At 41.1% G+C, this 17,773-nt stretch overlaps 1 protein-coding gene across 1 annotated transcript; it reads left to right on the top strand.

The window, feature by feature from the left end:
* Window positions 1–4,882: 4,882 nt before the first annotated feature.
* Window positions 4,883–13,648, top strand: zgc:165520 (uncharacterized protein LOC571872 homolog). Its single transcript, XM_034120955.1, has 10 exons — window positions 4,883–4,912; window positions 5,839–5,913; window positions 5,991–6,090; window positions 6,235–6,309; window positions 6,511–6,578; window positions 6,905–7,013; window positions 11,264–11,337; window positions 11,990–12,124; window positions 13,287–13,397; window positions 13,571–13,648. The coding sequence occupies exons 1-10, from the start codon at window positions 4,883–4,885 to the stop codon at window positions 13,646–13,648; spliced, it is 855 nt and encodes a 284-aa protein (XP_033976846.1).
* Window positions 13,649–17,773: the final 4,125 nt, after the last annotated feature.

Here is a 17,773-nt window from a genome sequence, read left to right as displayed (position 1 = left end):
AAGGTTGTTGACGAACATTTTTCGTCATAGTTTTCGTTGACGAAATTAACACTGGAGGGCGATCAAGAGAAGAGAGAGAGGGTGATAGAAGAGTGAGAGGGTGATCAAGAGAAGAGAGAGAGGGCGATCAAGAGAAGAGAGAGAGGGCGATCAAGAGGAGAGAGAGAGGGCGATCAAGAGAAGAGAGAGAGAAGAGAGAGGGCAATCAAGAGAAGAGAGAGAGGGCGATCAAGAGAAGAGAGAGAGGGTGATAGAAGAGTGAGAGAGCGATCAAGAAAAGAGAGAGAGGGCGATAAAGAGAAGAGAGAGAGGGTGATAGAAGAGTGAGAGGGTGATCAAGAGAAGAGAGAGAGGGCGATCAAGAGAAGAGAGAGAGGGCGATCAAGAGGAGAGAGAGAGGGCGATCAAGAGAAGAGAGAGGGCGATCAAGAGAAGAGAGAGAGGGCGAGCAAGAGAAGAGAGAGAGAAGAGAGAGGGTGATCAAGAGAAGAGAGAGAGGGCGATCAAGAGAAGAGAGAGAGGGTGATAGAAGAGTGAGAGGGCGATCAAGAGAAGAGAGAGAGGGTGATAGAAGAGTGAGAGGGTGATCAAGAGAAGAGAGAGAGGGCGATCAAGAGAAGAGAGAGGGCGATCAAGAGAAGAGAGAGAGGGCGATCAAGAGAAGAGAGAGAGGGCGATCAAGAGAAGAGAGAGGGCGATCAAGAGAAGAGCGAGAGGGCGAGCAAGAGAAGAGAGAGCGAAAAGAGAGAGGGCGATCAAGAGAAGAGAGAGAGGGCGATTAAGAGAAGAGAGAGAGGGTGATAGAAGATTGAGAGGGTGATCAAGAGAAGAGAGAGAGTAATGTAACCTCCTAATGTAATGTATAACTCCCATGAAAATGTTCAAAAAGTGCTCAAACTTCACATGTGTGCTAACAGTCCAGCCGTGAAGACATCTACGGGACAGTTTTGAGATTTCTTCAAATGCCGTTGCCATGGCAACACAATGCTCACCATGAAACACGGTTTTCTCATAACTTCAGTGAAAATGCTCGAAATGGCCCAAAACTTCACAGGTTTGGTAACGATGCAGCCATCAACACATCTAAGCGTATTATGGGGTGTCATCAAATGCCGTTGCCATGGCGACAGATAATTCACCATCAAGTTAGTTCAAAAGTTTGCAGTTCAAATATTCTGCTGCTTTCCCAAGCCTTTTTACTTTCTTTTCTCATCTTAATACAAATTCATTCACTACTACTTACATCTGATATTTAACTCCTTTAGCCTATTTTCAGCTGCAGAAACCATTCAACTATTACATTATTCAGCTATTTCAGGACATCAAGGCTATACATGTTGTTGTTTATACCTTTTTTTAAACCTTTTCTTTTAAATATTAAGCTTTTTCTGCATTTTCAGCTAAATTCAGCCACAAATGTTCACAGTTTACAGCATTTGCACGCATTTTCTGCAGGAAATGCATTTTCTAGTTCTTCTCGTTCTTATTAGTGCGAATGCTGTTTACAGCATTCCACTATAGTTCTTCGATTCTTTAATCATCTTCTTTCACCAAATAGTTTGGCTCTCAATAACTTCAGCATACTTTCAGCTACAGAAGCCATTCAAATATCAAACTATTCAGCCTTTTCAGCACATGATGGGAAACTTTCAACTTTTCCAAAATATGTTATACGTTTTGAAATATTCAGCTTTTTAAACTCTTTTTTTAACATTGAACTCAATGGGAGGAACCTTCAAATCCTCTTTTACCTACACCTTGCGCCAAATGCTTCTCCTTCCACATACTTTCAGCTAGAGACTTCATTCCAACTTTAAAATGATCACAAGACCTTCAGCTATAAGTTATTTATATTGTTATTCAGATCTTTCATATCTTTTACACTTCTTAAGATATTTAACTTAGTTTGGAGCTTGGTAAAGAGGCCTTCTTCAGATTTTAACATTAGTGTGTATTGCGCAGCTCGTTACAGAAAACAGAGTGGAGGAGTGCTTGAAATTCGCCCAAAATCTTTTTTTAAACCTGCCATAATTCCCAAACCCTACACTCCTTGGACATCATTTTTCATGAAAAACGTAGGAAAACCTCTCCTACGTTGAAAATATTAAACAAAATGCCTTTTGAGGGCATGAAGAGACAAAAACTTGTCAACAAATCCACCTATCTCCCAATAGACTCCCATGTAAACATTTTCCGGATCTTTCTTCAGACGAGAGAGAAGTAAACTTTAAACAAACTGCTCCCTAGGATGTACTAGGATGGGTTAAAAGCAGAGGCCAAATTTCACTGTGTGTGCTGTGTGCTCTGCATGTGTGACCATTAAAGAGGGTTTCATCCCTCCCTATTCTATTCTATTCCATCTCCACATTTTAGACACAAAACCTAAAAAAACAACATTGGGGTTCCCTGATGCTCACGGTCTGGTAATTTTTTTATAGGAGCCATCGTTTTTGAACAGGTGGCAAAATTGTCAGATATAACCCTCAATGCATTCTTAATAGGACTCAGTGCTGCAGTTGGTTACCATGGTGTTGCTGGGCAGACAGACACACACACACACGCACACACACACACATTGACATTTTTCCAAAAGCAGCTACTGTTTTTAAACTATAGTTAGAAATGTAAAAGGTTTATTTCTCCTTCAGAACAATGGAAAGGCTCTCCTTTCACAGCACATCTCCATGGTAACCTTTGATCTCTGGGCCTACACACACAGGTATTTGTAAACATTCATTCACTACTACTTACATTTAATATCTAACTCCTTCAGCCTACTTTCAGCTGCAGAAACCATTCAACTATTAGATTATTCAGCTATTTCAGGACATTGAGGTTATACATGTTGTTGTTTATACCTTTTTTAAACCTTTCCTTTTAAATATTAAGCTTCTTCACTATTTTTCATACTCTTCCAGTTTAACATTTCACTTTCAAGTTTTCAATGCATTTGAGCTGTAACAATTTTGATTCAAATCATTTCACTTTTCTGCATTTCTCCGCTAAGTTCAGCAACACACATACTTGGTTTTTGTAGCTTAAAGCAGCTACAGAGACCATTCAACTGATAACATATTCAGCTTTTTCTGCATTTTCAGCTAAATTCAGCCACAAATGTTCACAGTTTACAGCATTCACACGCATTTTCAGCAGGAAATGCATTTTCTAGTTTTTCCAGATGTTTCTTTCTATCATAATAAAATTGTTTTTAACCACAGCAAATGTATCTATTTTATTGGTCGTTAAGCTAATGTTAAACATTTAAAAATGTACTTTGTTAGTATTTCCATTTCATGGTACTTTATAATTCTACTCCACTACATTTAAAAGGGAAATAATACGATTTTACTCCACTACATTTATTTAACAGCTTTAGCTACTTTTATCAAAATGCATCTCTCAAAATCAAACTATAGTGGACAAACTCTTTAAGTCACAAAAGAGTCAAATTATTCAAATAATTTACAAAAAGTCAATCAGTACTTTGTTTGTCTCCAGCAGTAAAATGCTACTTGATGCAACAATATTAGGCATGTCAGATATATAATTATGTATACACACAAAGGCAATGCACAAATATGACTCTTCTACATTCTGCAGATAATACTTTTGTACTTTTACTTAAAGTGGACCTATCATGCTATATTGTAATAATATAGTGTAGGACCATACCTATATAAGGCATATTTATACTTTTTTTTTTTCAAAATACCAAACAGATCATGCATTTCAGCCATGCCTCATTTCGCTCAATTTGCACTTTTTTAGCCCTGTTTTTGCAAGGGCTGATTCTGTGAGAACAGCACCACCTACAGGCCTGGCATATGTATTACAGCATCTCCAGCGCTTTCGAACGGCAATGGCCGTGGCTGTCTCCTCCTGATTGGTGGAGTTGGCCCAATAGCCGTAGCGCCACCGTCCTGACGTCAGGACAGTGTTCAAATCTGGATCAGTTTTTATCAGATCCGTTGCAGCCCCTTTTTTAGAGATTTGGGTATGGAGGAAAATAGAGAGGGTTGTGTTTTCTGACACTTGGTGAGTTCCCTGGAACACCGGGGACACATATTCATGTATAAAAGACGTACAAAAGTGCATTTTGCATGATAGGTCCCCTTTAAGTAAGAATTTGAATGCAGGATTTTCCAACTCAGTCAAAGCCACTCTAGCACCCCCTAGCGGCCATGCGGCTCCTAACATATATCTCATGTAAAGAAAGAAACACCACCTGCAGTCACACATTTTTTATTTTCATAAGAGCACCCCCATTTGAATAGTTTTAAACAGTAGGTAAGTAAGACATGAATGAAATGAGTCAGTCACTCATTATCTATTACATTTAGCAATTGTATGGATTAATAGTAAAAGCTTAAGAAAACACACTGTGCAGGTTTAGGAGACGTGTGTGAGTGTGTGTGTGTGTGTGTGTGTGTGTGTGTGTGTGTGTGTGTGTGGGGGGGGGGGTGTTATCGTCCTGCACTGTTGTCCTAATCCGTTCTTAGAGGATAGAGGCTTAGTGGACCTGAGGGTAGGTGGACAACAAATACTGAGAGAGAGGAGCGTCCAGACCAACCAGCAGCTTCTCTTCATGAAGAACTCTCCTCACTCCTTCCTCTGACTCCTCCATGACTGCGGGTTCTCCTCCATGACTGCCGGTTCTCCTCCATGTCTGCCGGTTCTCCTCTGACAACTCCTCCCGCCAACTCTCCAGCATCCACTGAAGCAGCTAATCACTTCCACTGGGCTAATTTGGATGCCATCTTGACATCCTGTAGGCTAGGGAAGGAATAGTCGTCCGAGACCTTTGGGGTAGTGGTTTTATCCATCTACCTATCTATATATTGATTTATTTGTTGAAGTGTGAATTAAACACAGAGCTCTGAAGATGAAGGACCGCCTGGCCCAGCTGAAGGAGGTAGGAAGCGTTAATATGTCCGGCTGAGTGATGAGCTGCAGGTCTCAGGCCTCCTGCTGTAATCAGTGTGTGTGTGTGTGTGTGTGTGTGTGTGTGTGTGTGTGTGTGTGTGTGTGTGTGTGTGTGTGTGTGTGTGTGTGTGTGTGTGTGTGTGTGTGTGTGTGTGTGTGTGTGTGTGTGTGTGTGTGTGTGTGTGTGTGTGTGTGTGTGTGTGTGCGCGTGCGTGCATGCGTGTGTACTGTCGCTGTGTCTGTTATTCATGAGTTTATTTTCCACTTGTTCAATTTAGCACAAAATAATAGAAAAACAAATGTGAAAACCGCATTTAGAAATAATATTAAAGCAGGTTCTAGGCGAATATTTGAAACATGAAGGAAAACATAAGGTGACACAAGCTAGCACGTGTTAAATATGTATTACTTTGATGTTTTAGAGTAAATATTCTTATAGTCCTAAAGCGTGTCGTAAGGCTGAGGATTTAAAATGAGTTTACTCTTTAGTTTGGAGCGTGCAGAAGGCAGCAGCGCGTGCGACTCAAGCGTGGGTGTGAGTGTGCCTGACGTCTCAGAGGCACATCCACTGCACACTGTACAGATGTGTCTGTCAAACTGCTGATTAGACGGTTTATAACGAGACAGGAAATACATCAATATTTAGAGGTGACCATGTATCTAATGTATCAGGACTTTTAAAGATGTTGAATATAAGATTTGTTGCTGCTGTACCATCAATATTTGTATTTATTCTGTGATTCCTGGGAGTTTTCCCCTCTTCCTAATTTGCCTGTGTGTGTGCGTGTGCGTGTGCGTGTGTGTGTGTGTGTGTGTGTGTGTGTGTGTGTGTGTGTGTGTGTGTGTGTGTGTGTGTGTGTGTGTGTGTGTGTGTGTGTGCGTGTGCGTGTGCGTGTGTGTGTGTGTGTTTAACAGAAGAGTGACACAGGAACCGATGACGTTGAGATTCCAGTGGAGAATCAGGCTTTTATGGATGATTTCTTTGCTCAGGTATTCAATTTGTGTCTGTCTGTTGCTCACATTGCTAGAAGAGAACGTATTCTGTGCTAATGTTGTATCTCTTTCAGATTGAAGATATCCGCACCAGCATTGACAAGATTGATGAGAGTGTCACAGAAATCAAAAAACTCTACTCCACCATCCTGTCAGCTGCTTCATCTGAACAGAGTAACAAACACACACACTCTCAGGCTCACACACTCTCAGGCTCACACACACACACACACACACACACACACACACACACACACACACACACACACACACACTTCTTGCTGTTTGTGAACTCCCTCGCCTCTCACTCTATTTCAGAAACACAGGATGAAGTTGAAGCCGTCACCAATGAGATCAAGAAGTCGGCTAACAACGCAAGAAACAAACTGAAGAGTCAGTATTGTTTTTGTTCCTGTTCACTGATTGTATTAACTCCATTAACTGCGTATGTCTGGAAGTTATCCAATTGAAATCATCTTTTTGCAATTTGCAATTGTCCTCTGTGTGTGTGTGTGTGTCTGTGTGTGCGTGTGTGTGTGTGTGTGTGTGGGGGGGGGGGGGGGGTGTGGGTGTGTGTGGGTGGGTGTGTATCAGGTATTGAGGGCCAGCTTGAGAAAGCAGATGAAAAAGCCTCAGCTGACGTCAGGATACGCAAATCACAGGTCAGACTTTATAAGATATAACTATTTAATTAAGTTTACTTATCAAAATTTGACCTTTTAAAGAGCTGGAGCTCACAGGAAATGTTTGGGTTTACATATTTATTGATTCTGGAAGTTCTCAGCCCCCACCCCTCCTGTAGAAGCTGACACAGAGACCTGGTCTTTACCTCTGTTGCTTTGCACTCTGTAAATAAAAGGCCCATTGAAATCATTTTATGAAGCTGAAAGCATAAACATGGACACAATTATGTGTTATGTCACTTCCATTACATATTTACTCCCCTTTTAAAGTCATTTAACAAGGCATTTGCATTCTCCGTTCCCAGCATGCCATCCTGGCCAAGAAGTTTGTTGAGGTGATGACCCGATACAACGAGGCTCAGATGGACTTCAGAGATAAGAGCAAAGGACGGATCGCCCGGCAGCTGGAGATCAGTGAGTTAAAGTCATGATATCATGACTTCATCCTCCGAGTCAGGCCGAAATACATTACTTTAATTGTTTTGAATATGCCTTTCATAAATCTATCAATCACTTTTTACATTACATGCACACATTCAAGTTCACCATGTGTCACAGTCATTCAGTGTCACATAATTATGTTATTGCTCCTTTATACATGACTTGGCTTCTGGTGACTTTCCTGAATTACATAGTTATTTTTTTCAAGCATAATGACATTATGTGAGGTATATTGTGTATCTTATGTCTTATACAGTGGCGGCCGGTGGTCTTTTTTTTTGGTGGGGCTCTTGACGTACCGTAAGTGACCTACCCGGGTGGTCCGGGGGGTTTCCCCCCGAAATTTTTTTTCGAGAAATGACCCCTTAAATGATGACTTCTGGTGATGTTAGAGGGGGGGGGAAAGGAGAAATCGAGGCTTAAAAATATGAGAAGACTGATCAATACCTCCATAATCTTCAGTGTGGAAAATATTATTTATCAACCTGAACATCTACTACTTTACCAGGAATTTGTGTTCTCAGAACTGGTCTGTTTTTTTCTTTCTTAAAACTGTTCATGTTTTATGAACCAACACCTTCACCAAGTAGCTTTACAGTGAACTGCATGTGAGATATAAAATTAATAGCATCTTTTCAGTAGCATTAATTATAAATATTTAAGTGGTTCAATACAAGTCACTACAGCATTTCAAACTGAACTGTGAATAAATGCAATTTAAAAAAAATAACCACAGCACAAAATGTCATAAATTGTGTTTTTTCTTTGTTTCTCTGAGGATTATTTACAAACAGGCTTATTTACATATAGCAATAACTCAGAAATGAAAAAGCTACATCGTCTAACACGAACAACCAGTTAGCATAATGATAATATATGTGTTATGTACAATGTAACTGGCAAGGCTAGAGCAAGAAAGAACATAAAGTTTGCAAAAGGTTTAAATAACTTCAAGTATCTGTCTTCAGATTACGTGGAGGTTTTAGTCCGATGGGAAGCAGATTTTAAGCGACACCGAAGATAAACCAAAAATGTGGTGGAGCTGCAAACCGTGTAGTGTTGCTGGGACAGAACAGGAGCTATAACCGTTGGAAAATACATCACAGACAATGCAACAAACGTGGAGACAGAACAATCACTTCTGTGATAAATGCCCACTTATTAATAAACTTCTAACAACCATGGGAAACCTCCTCTCTACATATAAAGTGATATCCAAGCATGGGAAACAAAAGACAGCATTTACCTGTTTGCATCCAGCTAGCCAAGCCTTTCTTGTGTACCAGCTACTAAGCCTTGTGTATAAATGTTGTCTTTTTCACGAGATTGCTGCGATATATTCAAATCGGGTTGGTCCGGTGCAAGGTCTTTAAGCAACAATTTATCTGCCAAACTTCTCCTTTCGAAAGGATTGGAGATTAGCTCTTGAACAGAATTAGCCGGGGACCGAGGTCCGGAGACTCCACCTGCACACGAAGCCATCCTCATCAACTACTGCGTCAACCGGATACGAGTCACTGTCCAAACTACTCACAGACTGCACTGGGCGCTGACATTGGCGCCCGGTGACCGTCATCTTTGACGACGCTGATTGGCTGAAATTATATTTTCGCGGCATAGTTTACACGTTACAGATAGCAACAGTCAGCTGCTGGTGGCTGCTGCTGCACTGGTTGAAGGCTCCTCTCTTAGCGCCCAGACGAGAGAAGGTGCATGGGCAAGGCCAGGCAGGAAACATGTGACTTATCAGTAACTTTAGACATCGTAACACAATTTTAAACGAGATTTTATTGTAGATTATACATTTTACTGATACCAATTATATAATATTTACCTTGTTCATTAAAAATAAAAATAAAAACATATATATTTTTTTAAACATATTTTTTTTTTTTTATTTTAATTTTAATTATTATTTATTTTTTTTTTTTTCAATATGGGAAGAGGTGGGGCGGCGCCCCTAGCGCCCCTATGGACCGGCCGCCACTGGTCTTATATATACCATATGCTTATTCAAATCATTGCAGCTTGTTCTCAGTTAAAAATGTATTAAATCTGCTTTGAAGATGAAAATGACAGCCACTAACCACTTCTTACACGACATAGTTTGGAACAAGAGCGTTAACAACTGGTAGGACAGTTGTGAAAAATGGTGAAGCTGTGACCTGTAATAGTCAGGTCTGAATATGACTCTTAGGCTGCCTTTACATGGGAACGTTTGCGTTTATGCACAGTATGCGTTTTCAAAAAAGTCTTCCGTTCACATGCATTCGTTTCATTTAACGTGTCTGTTCAAACGAGACCGCTGGAAACGCTGTAGTACATATGCCGGGACTGTAAGTGGCGCTGTACTTCCACGCGAGACCGCTCGAAAGCGCTGGACACGCTGTAGTACATATGCCGGGACTGTAAGTGGCGCTGTAACTTCCGCCACAAAATACACCAAAAGCAGCGAAGAAGACCCCGGAGCAGCCCCGGAGCAATGTTGCCATGGCTACCCTTCTGTTTATGCCCCGCGGTGGATTTAGCAACATGTAGTAGTTCATGTAATTCTCCATGTCCACTTGTTGCTGATGGTTGTGGTAGAAGAGCTGTAGATGTTGTACTAACATCTGTAGCATGATCAGTAGCAGTAGCACTAGCAGTAGCTACTGGCCATGCTACAGCAGTGAGCAGCAGAGGCGGGGAGAGGTGGGGCTATCGTTATTTTTTCAGGAAATATTCGTATAGAGGCGATTACACGGACTCGTTTGACCCCCCAGAGCGTTTCGTTTGCAAATCTATCCACCTTGGGACCCGTTATCGTTTGTGGGGTCCGTTTGTTACGGCCTCGTGTAAATAATAGGGCTATATGGAAGAGAAACTGCAGATACAAGCCGTTTCGTTCTCGTGTAAAGGGCACCTTAAATTGATCAATCATCGAGACTCAAATGAGCTGGAGTTCAGTAGATCCATTTACACTGAGACTTCACTGGTAATTACGTGGTCCAATATTTTATTGCGCACCTTGGAGGTGAAGTGCAGGCATATTGTCATTCAAGAGAGAATACGATGCGTAGTTCTTTTGGAAAACATGTTTTTCTTTTAGCCTATTTACCTCGTTAACGTAAATAATACTCATTACATTAAAATTCATTATTTTTGATTAAAATAATGGTTGTTTGTAATGTATTAGCGACCCCCACAGATGTATGATTTCACTGCTTTCATAGGAGCTCAGACGCCTCCTTATGGGAGCTCAGCTCCCATTGGCTCCCACATATCTCCAACCCTGTATGGACCCCTTACCATGGTACTGTCAGCAGTAGGGGTTCACTGATCACTGTTCATGTCAGTAGTATTATAGTATAATATTATTATTATTATTATTATCATTAGGACTCAGATTATATGAGTGTGACAGACACTAAAGGCGCCCCATGGATTTGGCACCAAGAACAAACACAGTTTTGTTTAACCTGTCAGTGTCATTGTTTGTTTCAAGCATTGTCAGGAACACAGCAATTTGACAGTGTGGGGGAGTTCCTGAGCTTTCCATGACTCTGAAGTCTTACAAAAAAAAAGATTTTCTTGATGATATGGCAGAAATATGTATCCCCCCTGTTCATCTGGCGCGTATGCTCTTCACAACATCTCTTGTGAAACAGAAAGTCCACATGGTACCCTTACTATCAGTCCACTTTAAACGTGATGTGTTTAGTGTTGATTGTATATTTCATCTGATTATTCAGAGGCATGTTGGCCTCAGTGTAACCTCTAGATTCCCCCGGGTCCGTCTGCACCGCGTTACGGCCGCATCACGACCCGTCCACACGACGGCGTGCGTTGAAGCTTCAACGCTTCTGCCCATTCACTTTGAATGGGGTGACGTCACGCTTTGCCGAACTGCATTGTGGTTCCGTCGCTTCGCTTTGCTCGCGTTGCTCGCTTCAAAAGTTGAGCAATGTTCAACTTTTGAAGCTTCGACGGAAGCGTCAGCCAATCAAATCATATGCCAGTACAAGCTCTAGCCAATCAAACCGCGTGCTTGTGTGTCCGGGGTGGGGAATCCCCGGTGGAATCCCGGGGTAGGTGTCTCTACTGTCACAGGAGTCAGGTGACTGGCAGTTACTCTAGTATGCTGTTATTATTCTGACAGTAGGCCTCGTCCTTGTGTATTGCTGTCAGCTGTTAACAGGTTTGTGTGTGAAACACTTGTTCAACTGTCTTCCTGTTAATCACAGCGGGGACAGCAACGACTGACGAAGAACTGGAGGCCATGCTGGAGGGAGGAAACTCGGCTGTGTTCAGTGCCGGGGTGAGAGTCTGTGTGTCTCAATATGTTGAACATGCACACACACAGTTCAAATAACACACTCACAGCTAAGTCACTCTATTAATGTATCGTCGATCAACAATGAATTGAGATTGTCCAAGATCATACCTCAGTCCGTTATTTCATGTAACATTTTTTATTTTACATTAGTAGGTATGTTACAAAGTGCCATGTTACAGAAGCATGGACATTGCCTTAGTGCATATACCATGGTATTTTTTAATAGTACCATAACATGGCACCTGGCTATATTTGACAGCACCATGGTGCATATTCCATATTGCATACTATACTGGTTACTATGGTATACAGAATTGGGAACCAAAGTATAATGTACTGTACCGTGGTGTGGTGTGAAATACGGTACTGTCAACAGGTAGCATGCTACCTGTACCATCATTCTACAGAGTGTACTTGCAGATGGCGAAATGTAGATTATTTATTAAAGAAAGTAATAAAATGTATTTTGTTGCGTACAAAATATATTAATTAATATTATTTTCAGGCCGTGATCCCCCTCCCCTATTGCTGCAATTAAACCTTCTTGCAATAAAAAAGTATTTTCCTTTTAATGTGTTTTCACTCTTCTGCTGACATAATTGTATCTGTCGGTGTGACCCCCCCCCCCCCCCAGATCATGGAATCTAAGATCACCCAGCAGGCCCTGAATGAAATCCAGGCCCGTCACAAAGACATCATGAGGCTGGAGAGCAGCATCAAGGAGCTCCATGACATGTTTGTGGATATTGCCATGCTGGTGGAGAATCAGGTATAAACGCACACACGCAGCAATCACTTATGTGTTGCCTTTCACCAAACAACTTAATATATATTCTTCATTGATCATATGATTGCTTGATTCACAATAATAAACCAATGTGATGGAAGACTGGACTGTAGGCTACCAGTGTAACTAACCAGAGGGTGTCCAGTGAGACATGTGTTTTGGATGTGAACAAATGGTAATAAGGTAGAAACAGATCACTTCTGACCCCCCTTTTATGTTATGAACAAAATGATAGATCTACTTGTTCATATACTGTACAAGCAACATTGCTACCAAAAGCAGTTTTGCTTACTAACTGTTGCCACTTCTGATTGGAGAAATGTGTTTAAGAGTATGAGGAAAATGTAATATGGAGACAGGTTTTGTTTCATATTGGTGTATCTGAGTAGAAAGAGTGTTTTTAAAGTAAAGAGTTAAAGTAAAGATGTCACATATTGTTTGTCACTGTTGTACATTAAAGTCTCTCATGTTCTTCCAGCTATCAGTCGCTGTGTTAGATTATATAACTGATCAGATATTTGAAGGAACGCTGGAAAAGCTGAAGATGTCCACCTTCACAGCACCACACATGCTCACTTAAAGTGGACCTATCATGCTATATTTGAATAATATAGTATAGGACCATACCTATATAAGGCATATTTATACTTTTTTTTTTTCAAAATATCAAACAGATCATGCATTTTAGCCATGCCTCATTTTGCTCAATTTGACATTTTTTAGCTCTGTTTTTGCAAGGGCAGATTCTTTGAGAACAGCACCATCTACAGGCCTGGCATATGTACTACAGCGTCTCCAGCGCTTTCGAACGGCAATGGCCGTGGCTGTCACCTCCTGATTGGTGGAGTTGGCCCAATAGCCGTAGCACCACTGTCCTGACGTCAGGACAGTGTTCAAATCTGGATCAGTTTTGATCAGATCCGTTGCAGCCCCTTTTTTAGAGATTTGGGTATGGAGGAAAATAGAGAGGGTTGTGTTTTCTGACACTTGGTGAGTTCCCTGGAACACCGGGGACACATATTCATGTATAAAAGACGTACAAAAGTGCATTTTGCATGATAGGTCCCCTTTAAGTTACCATCTCACTTCTGAAAAAAAGAAAAATTGACAAAGAATTCTCTCTCATTATCCTGCCCTTCTCTAGGGGGGTATGATTGACAGAATTGAGAGCAACATGGACCAGTCGGTGGGCTTTGTAGAGAGGGCAGTGGCCGATACCAAAAAGGCAGCCAAATTCCAGCAGGAGGCCCGAAGGGTAAGTTGAGACTGATGGAGCAGTCACATGGCTTTACTGGCCTGATGAAACATTGTCTGTTTACTTTACTGTTGACTTTTCATTTCTTTGAATTTGTTTTCCTTCATGACATAAATGCATTTACTGAGCAATGCACAACATCTTCTTTTCCTTCTCTGTTTACTTTTCTCCAGAAACAAATGATGATCTTCTGCTGCTGTGTGATTCTGGCCTTGATACTCGGTTCATTTGTCTACAGCTTCTTCAAATAGTAATGCTGAATGAGCCCCCCAGCGGGGTCCCACAGTGCGGGACCAGGCAGAGCAAAGTAGAGCCCGGGCTCAGTTTCGTCATTTCACTCCTTCAAATTAGAAATAGAGTTTGAAAATCTTTGCATTCCTTCTCCGTTATTTCTGGTGTGTTATTACAACTTTTTCAACATTCTTAGGGAGTTCCACATTTAAATTCAGTTTTAATGTCAGATCTTGTTAAACAAAATATTAGAGACACCTTTCAATGCCTGCAATGCACTGCATCTAATACAGCACCAAGACTAAATGACCTTTAGTTCCAACAAAAAGCTTTAAAGGCTTAATGAAAGGGAAATGTGTTGTATAACTCTAACCAATGCAGTATAAATCCCTGTTGTAAGAACTACAGGTTCAATCCACGAGCAGAAAATATGTTTTTCATCTTTGGCCCTGCCGACAGTATCTCTATAAATATGTATGGTATTAGGTACAGGATTTGTCAGTCAATGCTAGTGTATCTGTAGGACTTTTCAGGAGTGATGAGTAAGATCAGCTTTTATTTATATATTTATCCACTCTTAACATAGTAAAAGTATTGTTTTTTTCTGTATGGTGATCCTAAATATGTCTTCCTTCCGAAGATTATTTAAAAGCTGTCAAACCCGGATTCCTTTTTAAGTGGGCTTTAAGAGCCCCATTAACTACTATCTCGGTTAATTTAAATACTTCAAGTAACAGACAATGGACAGTGTCAGGATCTGCTTTCATAAATACATTGAAACAGTGACTAACTAATGAGAAGTAATGTTATCATATACAAAAAAAAAAACTGAAAAGGATTTATTGGTGAGAAAGGACTGCAGTGGCTGTTAACAGGGGATGAAGTGAAAGTGAACCGATCACACAGATGTCCCTGTAGCACTACCCGTATTTGAGTTTGAAACTGATTAAAACTAGATGCGATGGTAGGAATAGGACTAAATTCTGAAGGTGTTAGTGAAGAAATGGAATAAACCCAGCCCTGCTCTATTACACTGCCTGTAATGTACTGTGTTACCTCTTCATGTCTTTGTTGTAGGTGTATATATTACACAAATTGCTTTTATTTCTATGTGTTTGCGTTACCCCCCTTCTTATTTTTTAAAAGAATATGCTTGTATTTCCAATCTTGTTTCATGACATGGTTTGACTCTAGTTTGACTTTTGCGTCCTCCCTCTTTGCTCTACATCCACATATGCAGGTACACTTAGCCTACTCTTAATCCATATTTTATTTGTAAAATTTGAAACTAGGTTCAAACATTCAACCATTTGGATGTTCGGAAATGGAAAATTCTTCTTAAGAAACAGACTGGTGTTTTCTTGTGTCAAGTTAGAACAGAGGCCTGTACTACGAATCCAGTTCAACAGACCCTGGATATGTTTGAGTTACCCGGCTTACCTAACCCTAACAAACGCGCTCTCGCTAAGCGGTCCTACGACGCTGGTTATCAACTCGGTAACTCAAGCCAGGGTTTCTCTGTCCGGCTGAGTGCACGTTCACATGAAAGGGGCGGGGTTAGCAACATTTGACCAATCACAAACATGGAGAAGCGTACTGACAGCGCAGCGTCATACTTCCTGAATGAAAAGTGAACTATAATATTAAACAAATATGAAGAAGTTAAACTTTAAACATCCATGACTTAAACACTTTATCCAGGATAAAAGCAACATAGTGTTGTGTTATTCAATAATACACGTGAGTTCAACTGTCACAATTAAGGGTGTTTTTATTGGTAGCCCACATGCTAGAACACTCCTAGCTCACATGCCCGTATCGATCGGCGACCGATCGATATCGGCCGATACTCACTCTCTGCCGATCGATCGGTGCTCTCTAAAAATGCCGATCGCGAGAGCCGATCGCATGACGTAAAATTATGACGCAAAATACATGACACTTTTCTCTGTGCGCGGCAAAACAAGCTCGCAAAAATGGCTTCACCAGTCTGGCAGTATTTTAAGGTGTCCGAAAATGACAATAAAATAGTGGTGCAACGTGTGTGAAGCAGAAATCCTGCAGCTCCACCCGCTGTGACGGACCGGTGAGCGGAGCGAAACACACAAGAGTTAGACCTAATACACTTAGCTATTTTATCTACCTCTGGAACAAGCTAAACTAGTTATAAATATGTTTATTCTTCACTGTCGGGTCACTCATTACTGGATCAGTGAGCTGCATGAGACGATACTGACAGGCTGTCAGGAGAGAGAGAGAGGGGGAGAGAGGGGGAGAGAGGAAAAGAGAGCGCTTCCGCTAATTTCTCCCTAGTTATTATCCCAAGTTAATGTAAACTTGAATAATGTACTTCATTTGAATGTAATAATTATGTTGGTTGTTGTTTGTGGAAACGCCAGTGAATGAGCCCCATTAACTGAGTTTTAAACATCACTTTAAATGAAAGATCCCCATAGGCCCCGCCTACTCGATCGGATCGGCGATCGGTATCAGCCGATACTGATTCCGGCGATCGGCCCCAAAATGGGCGATCGGAGCATCCCTACTCGTTACCATAATCGTCTGCCTAAGACGTTATAGCCCCGTGCCCGTAGGGCTTCACTACTATTGGCTAACACACAAACAGCACAATAATACCACATCTCCCTTTTTAGGAATCAATGGGTAGACTGCCTAATAGGCGCGTTCACACCAAGTACTTTTCCCACAATAGTTCATGAGAACTTTAGTTCATGAGAGCTCTTTTAGTTCTGATGAACTAAAGCAGATCGCGTTCACACCAAAATGAGTTCCTGGGGGTGGATTAGGCAAATTAACCGCTGACGTCACTTCTTCTTCTTCTGCTTTGGGTTTACTGGCAGGCCGCAAACAACTTCACGGCGAGTACAGTAGGTGGCGGTATGCACCTTAAAGTTGCAATCCGCCAAAAAACCGAGAGAAAAAGAAGAAGAAAAACCTCCCGCGCCCACTTGCTGTAAATGAGGCGTCTGTTTACCTTCCGACCTCAGACATGAGCTTCGTCTGAGTTATTTAAGCAAACACAAATACAGATCGTCGACCAGTCAAATGCAATGGCAATGCTGATTCGGAAGCGAAGGCGGTTAAGAAGGATTGACAAAAGGATTGGACGGCGACATGCACGCGCTACGCTACGTGTGAAATTAATAAACTGTGCCAGGTGTGTCGTATGCACACTAAATAGGCTCAGCAGCTAACACACCTTTATTATATATCCTCCTGAGAACAACTGCATCCGTCTGCCATGAACCCTACAGAAACCTACGTGTTAGTTGTGGCCCATAGTGGCCTCCATTTGTGTCGTGTAAAATGGGGGAAATCAAAAGTTAGCAAATCCCCATGTCATGTTCATAAAAACATTTAGTTTTAGGTCAAATAATTATTACACTGCTCTGAAACTCACTACACTAACTCCTAAGATGTTCCCTTACTATAATTAATTAAAAATATTGAACTCACAACACTGGTAATAACTTAACCATTTCTCTTTCTATAAATAAATAGTGCTTGTGTTGGACGCCATTTTGAAATACAATGAAATTATCTTTTTGAAAGCCACAATAAATAAAGCTTCGCCAGTTTATAACCGATGAAACATGATGGTATCAGAATAATCACTTACATGTGATGTATCATGCTACACAGGTCACTGTAAAGATAAAGTGTCAGAGGAGAAATAAGCAAGCTTAGTTACATGAAATGTAATGAAAAATGTAAGATACAGGCTCTGTTTAATCGCCATGTAGGTTCTCTTTTATTGCACACTCAAGACAATATCAATAACAGCATCACGCTGTCCCAGGTGTGTCGTATGCATGTAAATAGAAGTTAACATTTTCAATATCAAATAAAGTGTCAGTAGTATCAAAACATATATATATATATATAATAACAATAGATAGGCTCAGCAGCAGACACACCTTAGTGCAAAGTGAAGTGTCAGTATTAATAACAGTGGCATATATATATAATCACAATAATACAAAATGAACTGTCCCAGGTGTAGGCAATTTGGGGTGAAGTGTCTTGCCCAGGGACACAACGACATGCTGACTGCAGTGGGTTTTGAACCTGTGCTCCCCTGATCCGAACACCAACGCACCAGACCACTGCACCACACGCCTCCC

The sequence above is a fragment of the Trematomus bernacchii genome, unplaced genomic scaffold (genome assembly GCF_902827165.1).
Source record: "Trematomus bernacchii unplaced genomic scaffold, fTreBer1.1, whole genome shotgun sequence".
Lineage (NCBI taxonomy): Eukaryota > Metazoa > Chordata > Actinopteri > Perciformes > Nototheniidae > Trematomus > Trematomus bernacchii.
Note: the sequence above shows the minus strand (reverse complement) of the source record. Positions and strands in the feature narration are given on the sequence as shown.

What these genes read in the sequence shown, in the direction of transcription:
- zgc:165520 (XM_034120955.1), top strand. Translation starts at nt 4,883, where the DNA reads ATGAAGGACCGCCTGGCCCAGCTGAAGGAG. An exon ending in GCCTGGCCCAGCTGAAGGAG is followed by an intron (nt 4,913 to 5,838) that starts GTAGGAAGCGTT and finishes TGTGTTTAACAG; the next exon opens with AAGAGTGACACAGGAACCGA. An exon ending in CGGCTGTGTTCAGTGCCGGG is followed by an intron (nt 11,338 to 11,989) that starts GTGAGAGTCTGT and finishes CCCCCCCCCCAG; the next exon opens with ATCATGGAATCTAAGATCAC.